Source organism: Spea bombifrons, chromosome 9 (assembly GCF_027358695.1).
Source record: "Spea bombifrons isolate aSpeBom1 chromosome 9, aSpeBom1.2.pri, whole genome shotgun sequence".
Classification (NCBI taxonomy): Eukaryota; Metazoa; Chordata; class Amphibia; order Anura; family Pelobatidae; genus Spea; species Spea bombifrons.
Window position 1 is genome coordinate 17,074,425 of NC_071095.1, and position 15,629 is coordinate 17,090,053.

At 54.8% G+C, this 15,629-nt stretch overlaps 3 protein-coding genes across 4 annotated transcripts; all 3 read left to right on the forward strand.

Moving 5' to 3' along the window:
- The first annotated feature begins 497 nt into the window (after nucleotides 1-497).
- PYGO2 (pygopus family PHD finger 2) lies at nucleotides 498-3,218 on the forward strand. The gene is made up of 3 exons (XM_053474784.1): nucleotides 498-706; nucleotides 1,090-1,139; nucleotides 1,782-3,218. The coding sequence occupies exons 1-3, from the start codon at nucleotides 646-648 to the stop codon at nucleotides 2,850-2,852; spliced, it is 1,182 nt and encodes a 393-aa protein (XP_053330759.1). The 5' UTR covers nucleotides 498-645; the 3' UTR covers nucleotides 2,853-3,218.
- A 2,341-nt stretch (nucleotides 3,219-5,559) lies between these two features.
- On the forward strand, nucleotides 5,560-11,840 carry PBXIP1 (PBX homeobox interacting protein 1). The gene is made up of 11 exons (XM_053474338.1): nucleotides 5,560-5,770; nucleotides 6,462-6,534; nucleotides 6,627-6,667; nucleotides 6,801-6,936; nucleotides 7,124-7,216; nucleotides 7,692-7,904; nucleotides 8,186-8,206; nucleotides 8,307-8,380; nucleotides 8,603-8,728; nucleotides 8,927-10,296; nucleotides 10,571-11,840. Exons 1-11 carry the CDS (start codon nucleotides 5,711-5,713, stop codon nucleotides 11,475-11,477), a joined length of 3,114 nt encoding a protein of 1,037 aa, XP_053330313.1. The 5' UTR covers nucleotides 5,560-5,710; the 3' UTR covers nucleotides 11,478-11,840.
- A 1,706-nt stretch (nucleotides 11,841-13,546) lies between these two features.
- On the forward strand, nucleotides 13,547-15,235 carry PMVK (phosphomevalonate kinase). Of its 2 annotated transcripts, XM_053474788.1 has the most exons (6): nucleotides 13,547-13,662; nucleotides 13,764-13,827; nucleotides 14,019-14,171; nucleotides 14,365-14,494; nucleotides 14,549-14,575; nucleotides 14,765-15,235. In XM_053474788.1, the coding sequence occupies exons 1-6, from the start codon at nucleotides 13,580-13,582 to the stop codon at nucleotides 14,965-14,967; spliced, it is 660 nt and encodes a 219-aa protein (XP_053330763.1). In that variant the 5' UTR covers nucleotides 13,547-13,579; the 3' UTR covers nucleotides 14,968-15,235. The 2 variants fall into 2 exon arrangements, with proteins under 2 accessions (XP_053330763.1, XP_053330764.1); XM_053474789.1 differs by lacking the exon at nucleotides 14,549-14,575 and having other exon boundaries at nucleotides 14,819-15,235.
- The last annotated feature ends 394 nt before the right edge of the window (nucleotides 15,236-15,629 follow it).

Below are 15,629 nucleotides of genomic sequence, written 5' to 3' on the forward strand. Positions count from 1 at the left end.
GGCCACAGTGGAAGCCAGGCCCCCAATCTTTGTAGGGCCACAGGCCGTTTAGGAGATATGGAGCCCTTACCCCCCTTTGCCCAAAACAAATATGGCTAAAACGGCGCAAACCTGCAAGCTACCCACTTCCACCTCCCATAATGCCCCGCAAGGCCGGTACTGAGTACTGGAGTGTACTATTCGCGTGTGAGGGGTGTAAGAGCGGAAGTATCTAATCCGGTGTATTTCACGTTAATATGATGTCACGTGGTTTGAATTAAATAAACGTTCGTGTCTTAATGTCAGTCGGCACAGAGAACCCGTCCAACTCTGCGTTTGCACAGCTCATTTTATGAGCGGAACCATTATCGTGCATTAAAGTGATTTATTCCGCCAGCGTCCTTGTAGGTACCGAGGCAAGAACCCTCTTCCCGGCTGGCTTGCGTACAGCAGGGCGGACGCCATATGCCTGTGCGCGCTGTGAGTACATCCGTCCCTCCGCCCACAAGTGGTAGGTGCCTGGCCGGCTTCCGGTGCGCCGTCCGGGTTTCCGGTTTTTGTGCGGATGAGAGGCCTGGCGCTGTCGAGAGGCAACTGAGTGCCAACGGGAGCCGGGCCCGTGATATGCGAGGCCTGTGAGCTCCTTTCTTTATCGTTTGTCGTCTGATGGCCGCTGATCAGGACAAGCTGGACGGACTAACCCTGCCGGGCCGCAGAGCCAAAGCAGGTGAGGTTTCCTGTTTTGTATAGGGGTATGGAGAGGAGGAGGCGGGTAGATGGTTGGTATGGGGTAGTTTGTATGTAGGAGGTGGGCAGATACTGAGGGGCATTAAACTCGTGTGCTGTAATGATGTGAGTGGGGTTGTAGGGAGCCGGGTGGGGTACATCAATCGTTGGGAGAGGGTATTTTCGGAGAAGCGGACAAATAAGTGCTTGTCTGCTGTGCGCCTTGATGCCAATAAAGTTTCTTTTAGCTGCCCTGGGAGGGGGGTGCGTGTGAAGCGCTGAGGAGCCCCGCTGCCGCTATGGCGGACTAAGTGGTGCTTTGTTATTATTGTTAGGACTTATTGCTGTATTTATTATGATCGTTATTTTTAATGTATTTTTTAGGCATGCAAATGAAGAGCCCTGAGAAGAAACGTCGCAAGTCGAACACTCAGGTATGGAGAACAGGGGGTTGGGAAGGATCACAGCGCAGAGTAAAGGGACCGGTGAATGACCAGTTTCATCAGGTTGGGATCCTCCTCTATGTACTCTTTGGTTAGGCTGTCTCGGCCGTTAGACGTTCTTTTGACAGCTCGATCGGCCCCGCAGCCCCGCTGTTTAGTTTGTCTTACATTGAAACAGAATGAGATGGGAATGCTTGTGTTCAGAGGGAATGTCGGATGGCAGCATACGGCGTCTTCCCGATCAGACCTGGGTCTTGCCGCTTCTTTTCACGTCGCTTTCCGTGTAACGGCGTCTCAGTCTGCAGGGAAGTGCCGTTTCTTTTACGTTTTATCCATCTCTCGCCAGGGCTGCGCTCGTCCAAGGGGGTGCTTTTGACTGCTTTGTTCCTTAAATGAAGAGAAATGTAGGTTGGAGGAAGACCCCGGTCCACCGGAGCTGTAGCTTGTTGTGCATTGTCTGCGTACGATATGTGTGTTCTTCAGCTCCAGTGGTCGGCTATAAGCGGCACCATAAACACTGTACAGGCCGGTGCGGTTTGTTAGGCGTTTAAATGTTTTGCGTGTCCTGCGATGAATGTGTGCTGGGTAACACATCTGACTTCTTTCTTTTTTTTTTTTTGTCTTGGTTTTTAGGGTCCTGCTTATTCTCACCTGTCTGAATTTGCCCCACCACCCACTCCGATGGTTGACCACTTGGTGGCTTCAAATCCTTTTGAAGATGACTTTGGGGCTCCTAAGGTTAACGCAGCAGCAGCCTCTCCCTTCATGAATAACTCGGTGCCATTTGGTAATTTCCGGATGCAGGGAGGCATGCCTCATCAGGTGCCTCCTGGCTACCCTGGTGGTCCTCAGCCTATAAGGAGGCAGCCTCCCCCATTCCCTCCGAATCAGATGGGCCCCGGCTTTGGCATGCCTCAGAACCCAAACTATGTGCAGCCAGGAAACATGAACTTTTCTAACCAGCCTTTCAATCAAGCCATGGGGCAGAGCTTTAGTCCTCCAGCCGGGCAAATGATGCAGGGGCCGGTGGGTGGATTTGGGCCAATGATGTCTCCGACCATGGGGCAGCCTCCACGAGGGGACATGGGGCCAGGGCCTGGGCCTGTGATGAACTCTCCTGGTGGCCCTCCTTTTTCTCAAAGGTTTGGTTCTCCTGGCCACCCTTTTGGACAGCCCACAATGCAGAGACCTAGCCTTCCTCCCAACACTAGCCCGTTTGCAGGGGCAGATCAGAATTTCCCTCCAGGGGTGGAAGAGCATAACAAGAATCTCAACCCTCCCAGCAACTCCTTCAGCCAAGACCAGCATGTGGGATCTCCGGCAGCTGTCAATGGGAATCAGCCAAATTTTACTCCCAATAGTGCCACGAGGGGCAACAGCAGCACTCCCGAGGTCAATAGCAGTATCCCTCCTCCCAGCAAACCGGCAGGGAACTCGGGCCACCAGCCACCCCCAGGACTTGTTTACCCCTGTGGAGCCTGCAGGAACGAGGTGAATGATGACCAGGACGCCATCCTGTGTGAGGCCTCCTGCCAGAAATGGTTCCACAGGGAATGCACAGGGATGACAGAAAGTGCCTACAGCCTGCTCACGAGGGAGTCCTCAGCCGTGTGGGCTTGCGATTACTGCCTGAAGACGAAGGACATTCAGTCTGTGTACATCCGAGAGGCCATGGGACAACTCGTGGCCGCCAACGATGGATGAGCGTAAGATCAACGCCATGACTCCAGCTTAACGGCGTTCCTTAAACATGACTGGCTGTGGTGGAAGGGGCATCGAGCAGGACCTGCCGGCACGGACCCGAGAAACTATTACCTACAGATATTGGGCTAGCAGTGTAGGAATCTGGCTGCGGAGAAGCCGTGTGGCATGAAACCGGCTGCCGGTGAATAAACACCTCGAGATATCGGTGTGTTACACGGACACGTTTCACGCTGTAAACATTTTAATGTGACGTTCCGTTTTATTTTGTACAGATAAGACGTACTTCCTTTTTGCCTGTCTGTATTTTTGATAACGTGTATGTTTTTGTCTATAATTCATATTAAATGTCTGTTCCTGCGGGTCTGACGTGGCTGCTTCACTTTCCTTTGAGGGTCTTCCTTCCCGGTGTATCTGCCAGTTGTGTGTGTTAAGCAGACCGGCCCCTATTTTGCTAGCGACAGGCTTATGCGAGACGTTGTCCTCTGTGGGTTATGTTTCACATTGATGCATCAAAGTGGGCCGATTATCTCGGTGACCGTTAAATGGCGCTGCGTGAAACACATGCCATTTAATGGGTCGCTCCAACCGTCGCATGCGCGTTAATCAGTAGGTTGCTAAGGAACCCTGTATAATTACATGGACGGGTTCAATAAAACCCAATGTGTGTGTGTCCTCTGCCCTTTGGGGCCAGCATTGATTAGGATGTGAAGTAACATAAGATCGTAGGAGCTCGGAGGTCTCTTCTTCAGATGAAGTTTATGCACCTTTACATCTTTTTCTGTTTTTTTTTTTTTCCCCATAAAGGAATCGGCTGTAACGAAAGCCTCCATTATACGTTAAAGCGGATTTTCAATGTTTTATCCTGATGGATTGGTTGTTACTGAAGCCGCCAAGTGGTGAACTGGCAGCGTTCTATCCCTGGGGGGCATCTTTGGGTCTGTGCTTTTTCTGAGCCATCAGAAGCTGTCAGATGTGTTGGGGGGCCGCAGGCGTTCGGCTCTGTTTAGTATGCAGGGTCACTCTGACCTGGCCTCTTCTCATGGAGTACAGAGATGTCACCAGGAATCCAGCCAAGCCGGCTCCTGCCTGTCCTGGGGCAATTCTCACATACTGGCCACTGACAGACCGGTGTGGGTAGAGCGGGGAGCACTGCAGGTACACAGATGTGGGTACACTGCGCATGTTGTATTGGGACAGGCCTGGGGGCAGCTGCACCGGGTACCGGGCCAAGGAGCGCTGGGTGGTGGCAGCGCCGGGTACCGGGCCAGGTAGGGCTGGGTGGTGGCAGCGCCGGGTACTGGGCCGGGTAGCGCTGGGTGGTTAGCCTGGGATCGGTCTGAGTGGCCCTCGGTGATGGTTGGGACAAGTCTAGATGGTGTCTGTCCCAGGACCCGTGTGGTGCCAGTTGGGATCAGAGTGGGTTTCCCTGGGTGGTGGCTGCAGCGGGGTCCTGTCTGGCACTGTGACAGTTGGGATGAGTCTGGGTGGCACCGGGTGACGTATTGTGTGGCCACCTGTTCCTGTCATTCTCCTCCAGCGCTCACAGCGTTAAGTGGACAGCTGTCACTCATCTCCTCTCACTCCCCGCCTCGTTTCATGAGGGGTGGCGCGCTTTATAACCATCCTGCACGCTGATTGGCCGAGTGCGTCACGTGTCCGAGACCCGAGAAGTTTGTGGAAAGCGAGCGGACGCGAAGTCGAGAGCCGGGGGCAGCCGACTCCGAGCAGGTGAGCGGGGAGCCGGCGCGCACTCACCGAGGGGGCACTCACTCACCGGGCCTTGGGAGGGGCACTGGCCGAGGGGGGCACCCGTTACGTCAAGAGGAAGGACACATACTGAGGGGGCAGCTACTGGTAGCTACTCGGAGTAAGCCAAGGAGCATGATAGGGGGCTCCATCTCCTGAGTGGGGGCGCCGTGACCTTGTTCCGTGCCCAGTGTGGCCATTTCTCGAGTGGCAGATACCCCCACAGCGAGTGCCCCCTGACCCCCCTAATCTATAACCAAATGGGCCGCGAAGGGTTAATGTATCACTCTCAGCCAGCTGCTGGGACTGGAAGAGCAGCTGGCATTGCTGGCACCCAGAGGGTTAAACGCGTTCCCAGCTGGGGCTGAATTTGGGCTCAGACTGGAGGAATTTGGCCGCCGAGGAGCTCCTTTTAAGGGCGTTGTGAGCGGAGCCTTGTATGCAGCGTGACGGGGGTACGTGCTGCTCCGTCCCCATCTGCCCTGCGCTCCCCTCTGCGGCTTGCCCCGGTGGTGTGATGAGTTTGCCCTTTCCGTTACCCCTTAACTTCCTGCCCCGCTAGAATACCCTGGGGTCTTTTGGACACAGAGTCCCCGTTTATCGCCCCCGGGGTTTGTCATTCTCTTGTTGACTGGTGATCCGTTGCCTATGGTTACCTGGTTTTGGCTTCAATACCCCCGTTGGCCCGCGCTCTGTCGGATCTTTGGCTCTGTTTATTTTCCAGCGCTGGAGGTCCTGGCGCCCAGTGAAAGAACTGGGTTCCTCTTATTGTTACGGCCCGTTTCCGGTAGCTGGCACGGACAACCAGCAGAGCTGGTCTTTCCTGCACGCTCTAATCAGTGTTAACGTGGGCCCCCAGGTGCTGGTCATGGCAGCGACCTTTGGTAAAGGCAGTCTGGTGTGATGGGAGAGCGTGGGGCACGGCAGGGATGGGCACTAGGGGGCAGGAGAGGAGGGCATATCTGCTAAATGCGCCGGGCTGCTCATTTACAAACCAAATCCACTTTAGGCAAATCCAGCAACCAACTTCTGCAAACGACAGACCTCGCAGGTCTCTTTTTCAAACGCTGATAAGAATGTCCTCCGTTTATCTTTCCTGAGCAGTGAACAGGATGGCGGAGGCTCCAGACTCCAGGGACTCTGAGAATAACTGGGTGATTGCAAGCTCTGAGGTACGTGTCCTCCGCTTTGTATACGTTTCCGGCATTACAAACCGGTTTCTGTCCTCGAGAGGCACCGCTTAGCAGATGCGGCCCGCAGCTGGACAGGCCGCCTGACGGCTATAAATGGACGCGCTGCTCTAACGCATTCCTTTATCCCACGAGACGGGGAGACAGCTGCGGCCCCGCGCTGGGAGTCCCCGCCTGTACATGCGTCACCCGCAGGGGCATTAAAGGGCAATAGAGCCCAGCATTATATCAGCCAGAGGGCTTACAGTCTGGTGCGAGCCACTCTGTCCCAAGAGCTTGCGCTCTAGCAGTATAATTGGTGATCCTGCTTTTCCATCTGATTTATGAAGTCATTGATCTGTAATAAGTGTAATGGAGAGGTGGCGTTTGGCGTGTTTAATTGAACCACTGCATGGCGGAGTAAAGAGGGATGAGCGTGGATAGTGTGGTGGAGAGGCTGTGGAGTGAGGAGGGATTAGTGGTGGAGAGGCCATGGAGTGAGGAGAGTGGAAGGTGTGGTGGAGAGGCTGTGGAGGGTGGATAGTGTGGTGGAGGGTGGATTGTGTGGTGGAGGGAGGAAGGTGGATAGTGTGGTGGAGAGGCCGTGGATTTTTATGGGTGGGCTGGGCTTGCTGTCCGTTTGGCTCTGGCGAGGGCCGCTGTCACCGTGTAGTTTCTCTGTGATCCTCCGCAGGGACTTGCCGTAGAGACGTTGGGGGCTGAGCAGCCCGAAGCCCCCCGTAGCCAGCAGGAGGCGCAGTCCGCAGGTAGCTCTCCAGTGCACCCCCGTAATGATGCTTCTCGGGGATCAGCCCGGCGTCTCCCCTCTGACCAGCTTTCCCTTCTGTTTTGTTGGCAGATGTGGGATCCGACGGATCGGCAGCGCCCACAGACCCCGAGGTGAGAGCTTCGGTGGGGGCTGTGTAATGGCAGGACCCCTTTTCGGAAGCGTTTGCCCCGCGTGGGGGCGGGTGGGTGTTATACGGTCACCGTTGTGTGGAGCGTTACTCTGGGTTTCCCGTTTTATCCCCAGCAGCGCGAGCCTCGTCAGCCGCCGGCGGCGGTACCAGCACCGGAGGAGACGACAGACATACCCGTGGAAGAGCCTGACACACAGGACGCGGAGCGCCCCAACGCCAAGCCGAGCTCGTCCTATCCCGGCAGAGCCGGTCAGTACCTGAGTGACACTCGAGGCGGCCCTCCTCCGCCATAGCTGGTGGCGTGCCGCAGAATGAGGGGTCTCAGCCGCTGGGATACAGGCGTGGGGCCGGGCGATTAGGCGTGTGTACATCTTTTCTTACGGACCCCAAACCGTTTGCCGGGGCCAACCCCCCCCTCTGTCTTCTTGTTTTGAAGAGCGCTGCGTTCGGACTCTAGCGCGGTTCTTCCCCGACACATTGTCGCTCGGCGGCCTGAAGAGCTGGGCGCAGCGCAGGGCAAGCAGGACAGGTGCTGCGTGTCGCATGCTGTGATGGTAGAGGGCAGCATGAACTGCAAGTGCGCATGTCTCATGAGACCCAGTTCACGGGGGGGGTAGTGGATCAGTGCTGTTACCCTCAGCATAGGTGGTAGGGCCCTACTGTATACAGAGAGAGGGTGCTCAGCATTGTGTGTCATATAACTCGCAGACCGGGGGTTAAGTATATTCCCCATTCAATGGAGGGGAATAATTTTACTGCTCGGATAGCGTGTTCCCAGGCACCGCGTGTGACGTGTCTTTCTATGAAGCTTGGCATGTGCATGTACTATGTCCTTGGGACCCGTGTCATCTCACTGTACATTTTCTTTTCTCTCCTATTAATCATTTTCCCTCATCCCCTCGCACTCACACCCCACCCCACCTCACTTCTCCACCTCCCCAATGTTTTGCCCTTTGCTCCCCCCCCTCGCACCTGTCCTGTTTCTCTGCCCCTCGCTCTTATAGGGGAGGACCTGGAGGAAGTGAGCTGCTCCAGCAGTGACGACGATGTGGAGGGTCTCAGAAAACGTGTCGTGAAAGGGGCTTCACCGGTAAATGTTGGAGCCGGACCCAAGGAACCCACCGCGCCTGAAGAAGAAGGGCCGTCCGGTCTGACTCTCAATAAGTGCATCGTTGCCGCCCTGGCGCTGGCTGGCATTGGATTTCTCCTGTTATCAGGTCAGCCCTTTTTGGAAATGAATAGCGCCCTCTACTGTCCGCCCCGCTAACTGCAGATGTACCCCGTGCACGTTTACTCCACTCCAACTAGTGACGCAAACCTCTTTACCGTGACCTTTTAAATAACGGCATTTGCAGTTCTATGTTACTATTGTGACAGATAAAAATCGGGAGAACCCGATGCGCATGGCAGGAATGCGCGGGGGCAGGAGCAGTCTGGTGTGGGATATTCGCAGGATTATTTCGCAAGCGCTCTGACACGCTCTGTTTCTCTTTGACAGGAGGATTTGTGGCCGATGACGGTGAGTACGGGTTTGGAGGAAAGGTCTCGGAGAACATACTTTGTTGTGTGTTGGGATTTGCGAGGGCCGCAGCGGTTACGAGCTGTCATTCTCTGCCTAGATCCCCCGCAGACGGTAATAACGCGCAGCACTCAAGGAGGGGACGGTCAGCCACGAGCTGTAGAAGATGTTCAGGTGGGCAACAAGTGTCGGCTACTAAGCAGCTGGACGATGTCAGCGACTAGGCTTTCTCTTACTAACGTCACCCAGCTTATAGAATGGGAAAGAAAGCTGAGGGGGCACCATGCTAACACTGAAGACTGGAGTCAGGGGGGGGGGTGAGTGTGACACGGTATCCGGCCATGATGCAATGGAGAGGGGGATGTAAGATGCCTCTTGCCTTGTGACGTTTTCCAGGATTGGATAAAGATACATGCTGCACACTTCACCGGTGACCCCGGGAGCTTGGCGGTGGTTAACGAACTTCTGGACAGAGTGGCCAAGGAGAACCAGGACATACGGCAGATGCAAGCCAATCTGCAGGTAGCGCCATCACCGCCTGGCGACGTGGCTGGGAGGATTATTGCAGGAGGCTCAGCCAACCTGGAGACTAGGGGTGGGGGGCGAAGGAGGCTCAGCTGGGCAATTTTCTACCCGAGGGTGAGGGTTAGCACAAGAGGTTGGGGGGGCTATTGTAGATGCCCCGCTTACAGCCATTGATGGACATTCTTTTTGTCTTAGGCACAGAAAGAAGAACTTGAATCAATGCTAAGAATTGGTGAAGATGAGGGAGTCTCCGCTGGGCCTCCGCATCAAGAGCTGATGGAAGAGAATATAAGACTGAAGGATGCCTTACTAAAAGAGGAGACGCTCCACCTGTCCGCTCGGGAGGAGCTGCAGAGCCTGCGGGAGAAAACGGAGACCATGGAAGTGGACAGCCTGGAGATGCAGCGGTTGGTGTCGGAGAATGCCAAGCTGAAGGAAGATCTGGACTCCTCCAAGAAGCAGATTGAAGGGTTTCTGATTCAGAAGGAGATCCTAGTAGCTGAAGCGCAGATGCTTAGGCAGGAACTAGACAAGCAGAGGTCTCTGGTGGGCTCGATCCGGCGGGACTTGGAAAGTCTGACTGCGCAGAAGTCCGATCCTGAAGTAATGGAGGATGAGCAACAGCTGCAGGACAAGATCTCTGATATGAACAACCGCCTGGCGCTGGAGCTTCAGAGGTCAGAGACATGGGAAAAGACTTATGTAGAGCATGCCCAGAGGCGGAAGGAGCAAGTCAAGGACCAAGGCCATAAAGAGGGGAAGAAGCGAGAGAAGTCGGGTCATGCTCACCATACCCCAAACTCAGAAGGTGAGTTCAGAAATCACAGAAAGGACCAGGAGAAGCCAGGGAAGGAAGGAGGCCAGAAGAAAACGCAGCACGAAGAATGGACGAATCATGATGTAAGAGAGGATCCGGCCTGGCATGGGAAGAAGCAACGCCACCCTGAAGGAGATCACCATGGGAAAGGCCCAGCGCATAAGCACCATGAAAATAGGGAGAGAGGTTGGAAGGAAAGGCCATCAAAATACCACCATGAAGAGGAAGGGGGTGAATTCCATCCCCGCAAGGGGCAGAAAGAATTCCGTGAGGGTCCCAAGGAAGCAAAGGAGGACAGAAAGCGCAAGGTGCCAGGTGAAAAAGCACACGGAAAGGACCACCGCCACCATGACCACAACAAATTCTGGAAAAAGCTGTCGGACCATCAGTACCGTGTTCCAGAGGGCTGCTCCGGGGTGGAGGGCTGCGCTCGGAAAGATGGCATTGACCTCTTCAACGTGGAGCTGAAGCCGGTTCAGAGAAAGCAGTTCGAGGACGTCCTTCGGAGTTACCTAGCAAAGGTCGACTTCTCCAAACACCTGCCCGAGCTGATCCCTCTCCTGGACGGGTTCTTTGAAGGGCCGGTCTTCTCCCACGACAAGATCCGCTTCCGAGATTTTGTGGACGATATGGAGGATTTCCTGGAAGGGCTGGCGAGGAGAGAGACTGGGAACGATGACGCGGTGGACGACTTCGAGAAATACGTGTATGCAAACTTCTTTGGGGAAGCAGCCGCCGGCAGAAAGAGGTGAGCGGGGACTTTCTTTTCCTTCTAACGTAAACGATGACCCGGGGTTCTACGAGCAGCCGCTGTCCCTTTTTATTGCGTAATTTTAAAATAGGACCACAAATCCCAAATTAGGCTTGATCTTCTGGTTCTTAAGTTACTGACGTTGCCGTGTAGATTCTGCTATGACAATATAATAGGCCATGGTGGGTTTCGGTGATGACTGGGGTGGCAGTTGTGCTGGTGGCAGTTCCTCTAATAACATGTTGCAGGACTCAATGAATTCCTTTTCTAGATCCCCTAAGAAAAAACCCTACAAAGAAGCCAACCACGAAGAAGCCACCTGGGAGGGGACATCTGTACACCAACATCGTCATCACTATAACACCCAAAAACGGGATAAGAACCAACCCGAATCTAGACCCGAAAACAAGAAACCCTTCAAAGAGGGACCGGATAATTACACTCCAGACCACGTGCCTGCCTTTAATCATCAAGACCAAGGACGACGACATCCTCCCCACCACCGGACATCGCTGCCACCAGACCAGCTGCATGTCGGGGACGAGAGTAGCCGCTATCGAGATCCCACGCCAGTGAATCACAGATATCGGGAAGAAGGACAGCAGAGCCATAAACCTTCAAAGCATCGCTTCGCAATACACGAAGACCGACTTAACGATCGCGAAAAACCCAAGCCAAGTCATAACGGAGAAGAAGAGCCAAACCATGGCTACCGGGACAGGGACCAGCACGGCCATGACACTCGCCAAAAGAAGTACGGTCAGCACCATGAGGGGAAAAAAGATCACGGAAGGGAAGCCTACGCTAACTACCATGAACATGGGCCGAAGAGCGAGAAACATGCAAAGGGAGAACACAAGCATAACGCCTTTCCCCGTCCCAAGAACGAGGAGGACATGACACCTTATCGCAGACACGAGCACAACGATCAGAGCCACAGCCATCGCCACAGGTGCCCAGACCACAAGCCGTGGAAGGAAGGAGCTGCCCATCACGACCATAGACAGCCTGACTTCACCTACACAAAGGGCCACCCGTCCAACCCAAAGCTTGCAGGCGAGGAACGCAGGAGCCAACATCAACCCTACCGGGGGCAGCAGGAGTCTCCACCGGGGCACGAACACGGCCACAATGCAAAGGATGGACGCCAGCGCGTGGAGGGGGTGGCTCCACGCTAAAAAACCCGATGTAGTGTCTGATCCCCATCACAGGACAGCTACTGTATCTCCAACTCCCACGGACAGCCTTCATCTTCTCCCTGGCTTGTTAGTCTCCCCATCTCTGTACCAGTCGGTAAAGTTGTGTATTCCTAGTAGCCTGGGGCATTTTCCTCTTGCCCTTCCTTCTGTGGTTAGAGCTGGCATATGATGTCATACTTGAACCACAGAATGAAGCTCAGGGTTTAGATACTCTAGAGGCAGTTCCAGCTGGTCGCTTGCCTCCATAGTATGAATGGGGCAGATCTTGGACCCCGGCCCATTGGCCAGAGGCACACAGGACAGCCCAATTGCCCCTGGTATTAGGACTCGGGGCTGTCTGAGCAGTGCGGAGTGTCCCCGTCCTGTAATCGTCATTATTCCCCAGGGTGATAGATGTCCTCACGTGGCCCCCAGCGCGATTGTTTATTTTATATGACGCCGGGGCCCCCGCTCCCTGTTTCCTCGCACTCCTTACACTTTGCGGTTATTGCTGCCCCCGGCTTTCTTTAGATTTGGGGGGCATTTGTATTTCTTGTACCGGAATTGTCTCTGACATAACTTTCCCGGTGTCGGGGGGGGGTCTTTAATGCTGTACAGATTACACTGGATTACGTGTGTTTTGTGTTGTTTGAAAGGGAATTTGTCACCCAGTGATAGGGGGGGTGTTGATTGTGGAACACAATGACTGAGGCCGCATGGGCCCCGGACACTTTAACACGTTGAGTACCAGAGCAGTAGGTGTAGTTTTGGAGTCCTCTGGTGCGGGAGGGGTTAACAGTGTCACAAGTTAATGCACTTTGATGTTTGAAATAAAGTTTTTGAGAGAAGCCCTGCGTTTGTTTTATGGGGGTGTTACATGTATGTATTGCACATGCTGAGTGGGAGGGGTTACATGTATGTATTGCACATGCTGAGTGGGAGGGGTTACATGTATGTATTGCACATGCTGAGTGGGAGGGGTTACGTGTATGTATTGCACATGCTGAGTGGGAGGGGTTACGTGTATGTATTGCACGCGAGCACACACATGCATAGAGGGGGTTACATGTATGTATTGCACATGCTGAGTGGGAGGGGTTACATGTATGTATTGCACATGCTGAGTGGGAGGGGTCACATTTATGTATTGTGCGCACACACACATAGAGGGGGTTGTATGTATGTATTGCACATACTGAGTGGGAGGGGTTACATGTATGTATTACACACACACACACACATAGAGGGGGTTACGTGTATGTATTGCACATGCTGAGTGGGAGGGGTTACGTGTATGTATTGCACGCGTGCACACACATGCATAGAGGGGGTTACATGTATGTATTGCACATGCTGAGTGGGAGGGGTCACATGTATGTATTGTGCGCGCACACACATATAGAGGGGTTACATGTATGTATGTATTGCACATACTGAGTGGGAGGGGTTACATGTATGTATTACACACACACACACACATAGAGGGGGTTACATGTATGTATTGCACATGCTGAGTGGGAGGGGTTACGTGTATGTATTGCACGCGTGCGCACACATGCATAGAGGGGGTTACATGTATGTATTGCACATGCTGAGTGGGAGGGGTTACATGTATGTATTGCACATGCTGAGTGGGAGGGGTTACATGTATGTATTATACACACACACACACACACACACACACATACATAGAGGGGGTTACATGTATGTATTGCACATGCTGTGTGGGAGGGGTTACATGTATGTATTACGCACAGAGGGGGTAACATGTATGTATTGCACATGCTGAGTGGGAGGGGTTACATATATGTATTACACACACAGAGGGGGTTACATGTATGTATTGCACACGCTGAGAGGGAGCGGTTACATGTATATATTGCACACGCTGAGAGGGAAGGGTTACATGTCTGCATTACTCTGACGTTATTATGTCAATCAGCTCCTGTCAATCACTTGGAGGAGGCAGGCCCTGTGGTCTGACAGTGGTGAGAGGGGCGGGCGGCGGTTGCCAGGGAGTGTGGGCGGTGTTAGGGTAGCGATGGGAGTCATTGGTTGACTGTAAGGGGCGGGGCAAGCACCGGCAAAGCAGCTCGGACGGGATGGAGACTCCGCGGCTGCTGCTCGTCTTCAGCGGCAAGAGGAAGTCGGGCAAGGATCACGTGACAGCCCTCCTGCGGGACAGGTAAGTGGGGATGTGCGTGAATGAGTGGGGGTAGTCCGGTGAGGGGGCATCAATGAGTGTGGGGTAATTGTATATACCCCTGTGCTGTTTGTTTGCCCCAGGTTGGGTCCTGACACCTGTGCTGTGCTGCGGCTCTCCGGGCCCCTCAAGGAGCAGTATGCCAAGGTGAGTGTGCCACAGGTATAGTACCGGTGACCGCGGCGAGGCTTACTGGAGTTGTTGGCACATGTTGTCACCTTCCTGCTGTGGCCGGTATTATGGGATGGGGGATCCTCCTCTTCTGCGGGGCACGTACAGGATACCCCCCCCCCCATGCACTATTGCCCCCTGTGTGTCACATGACTCTCTGCCCCCAGGAGCACGGCCTGGATTACGAGCGGCTGCTGGACGCCAGCGAATACAAAGAAAAGTACCGAGCAGACATGATCCGCTGGGGGGAGGAGAGGCGGCGCGCGGACCCCGCGTTCTTCTGCAGAGGCGCTGTGGATGGCGTGAAACAGCCGGTGTGGGTGAGTGGGGGGGGCAGGAACGTGGGTGACACGTGCCGTGTGGGTGGCGCTGTCTGTAGTGCTTACATGGCGGCGTGCCCAGGGCGAGTGGGGTCCGCAGCCATCGGTTTCTTGCTGAGACCCTCGTTCCCGGGAGCCAGTGCTGGCATCTTCCCCAAGGTTCGCTCATTATTCCCGATGTTTCCTCCCACAGATCATCAGCGACGCGCGGCGTGGATCTGACGTGGACTGGTTTATCTCTACGTACGGCGCCGTCACCCAGACGGTCCGTGTGACGGCCTCGGAAGACACCAGGAGGGCCAGGGGCTGGGTCTATACCCCAGGTGAGGGGGCAGGGTCTGTATCCCCAGGTGAGGGGGCCGGGTCTGTATCCCCAGGTGAGGGGGCCGGGTCTGTATCCCCAGGTGAGGGGGCCAGGTCTGTTTCCCCAGGTGAGGAGGCCGGGTCTGTTTCCCCAGGTGAGGAGGCAGGGTCTGTTTCCCCAGGTGAGGGGGCCGGGTCTGTTTCCCCAGGTGAGGGGGCCGGGTCTGTTTCCCCAGGTGAGGGGGCCGGGTCTGTTTCCCCAGGTGAGGGGGCCGGGTCTGTTTCCCCAGGTGAGGGGGCTGGCTGGCACGTTATAGACGTGAATCATCTGCCTTCTCTTCCAGACATTGACGACGCCGAGTCCGAATGTGGCCTGGACCACGGGGTGGTCTTTAACTGGATCATCAGCAACGATGGGGCCCCCGGGGCCCTGGAGGGGCAGCTGCAGAAACTACTGGATTTCATTCACAGCATGCTGGAGTGCCCTCTGTGAGCCCCGTGGGGGCGGTTCCACCAGTAATTACCCCGTCCTGTGCAGTGGCAACGGAGCTCTGGCCACGTTACATGCCCATCAGCCATTGGCTGGTCCCCATGCCCCTCCTTCCTGGCAGCAGCGGGCGCAGGTCATTCGCCCCCCCCCCCCCCACGCTGTTTAGGCTAGGTTCACGTTTTAAGGGCCTGGGGGCTGGACTCGGTGGGGCCCACGGCCTTTTGGTGGCACGTTTTATGATTCTAATAAAGTAATTAACCCTGTGCAGTCAGCTGAGCCGTTGCTTCATTCGCATTGAGCACTGTGTATGTACGGCGCTATGGAATATGACAGTGCTATCCTAAACAATAAACGGTTTTCGCTCGATGCACTTCTGGAGATTAACGGGGCGAGGCTGTGGGGTGAATCGGTAGCGGCGCTGAGTACCGGCTATGAGCGCGGTCTGCTGTGCGGAACGCGTGGGAAGGGGACAGCACGTTGTTATGAGGGGTAAAAAAAAAATATAATCAATAACTGGGATAAACAGTCCTGGCAGACAGGGCAGTTGGGTGCAATGGTGCACAAGCAGAGGGAGCTCAGGCGTCACTATGGGGGTAAATGTGAGGAGGGCAGCCCCGTTACTGAATCCTAGTCTCAGTAATTGACCCGGAACTACCCTAAAAGTC

Bases quoted from the DNA above. Each gene is read 5' to 3' on its own strand.
- PYGO2 (XM_053474784.1), top strand. From the start codon at position 646: ATGGCCGCTGATCAGGACAAGCTGGACGGACTAACCCTGCCGGGCCGC. The intron at 707-1,089 runs GTGAGGTTTCCT...TGTATTTTTTAG, and splicing joins GGGCCGCAGAGCCAAAGCAG to GCATGCAAATGAAGAGCCCT. The intron at 1,140-1,781 runs GTATGGAGAACA...CTTGGTTTTTAG, and splicing joins GTCGCAAGTCGAACACTCAG to GGTCCTGCTTATTCTCACCT.
- PBXIP1 (XM_053474338.1), top strand. From the start codon at position 5,711: ATGGCGGAGGCTCCAGACTCCAGGGACTCTGAGAATAACTGGGTGATT. The intron at 7,217-7,691 runs GTGCTGCGTGTC...TCGCTCTTATAG, and splicing joins GCGCAGGGCAAGCAGGACAG to GGGAGGACCTGGAGGAAGTG. The intron at 8,381-8,602 runs GTGGGCAACAAG...GACGTTTTCCAG, and splicing joins GAGCTGTAGAAGATGTTCAG to GATTGGATAAAGATACATGC.
- PMVK (XM_053474788.1), top strand. From the start codon at position 13,580: ATGGAGACTCCGCGGCTGCTGCTCGTCTTCAGCGGCAAGAGGAAGTCG. The intron at 13,663-13,763 runs GTAAGTGGGGAT...TGTTTGCCCCAG, and splicing joins ACAGCCCTCCTGCGGGACAG to GTTGGGTCCTGACACCTGTG. The intron at 14,172-14,364 runs GTGAGTGGGGGG...TTCCTCCCACAG, and splicing joins GCGTGAAACAGCCGGTGTGG to ATCATCAGCGACGCGCGGCG.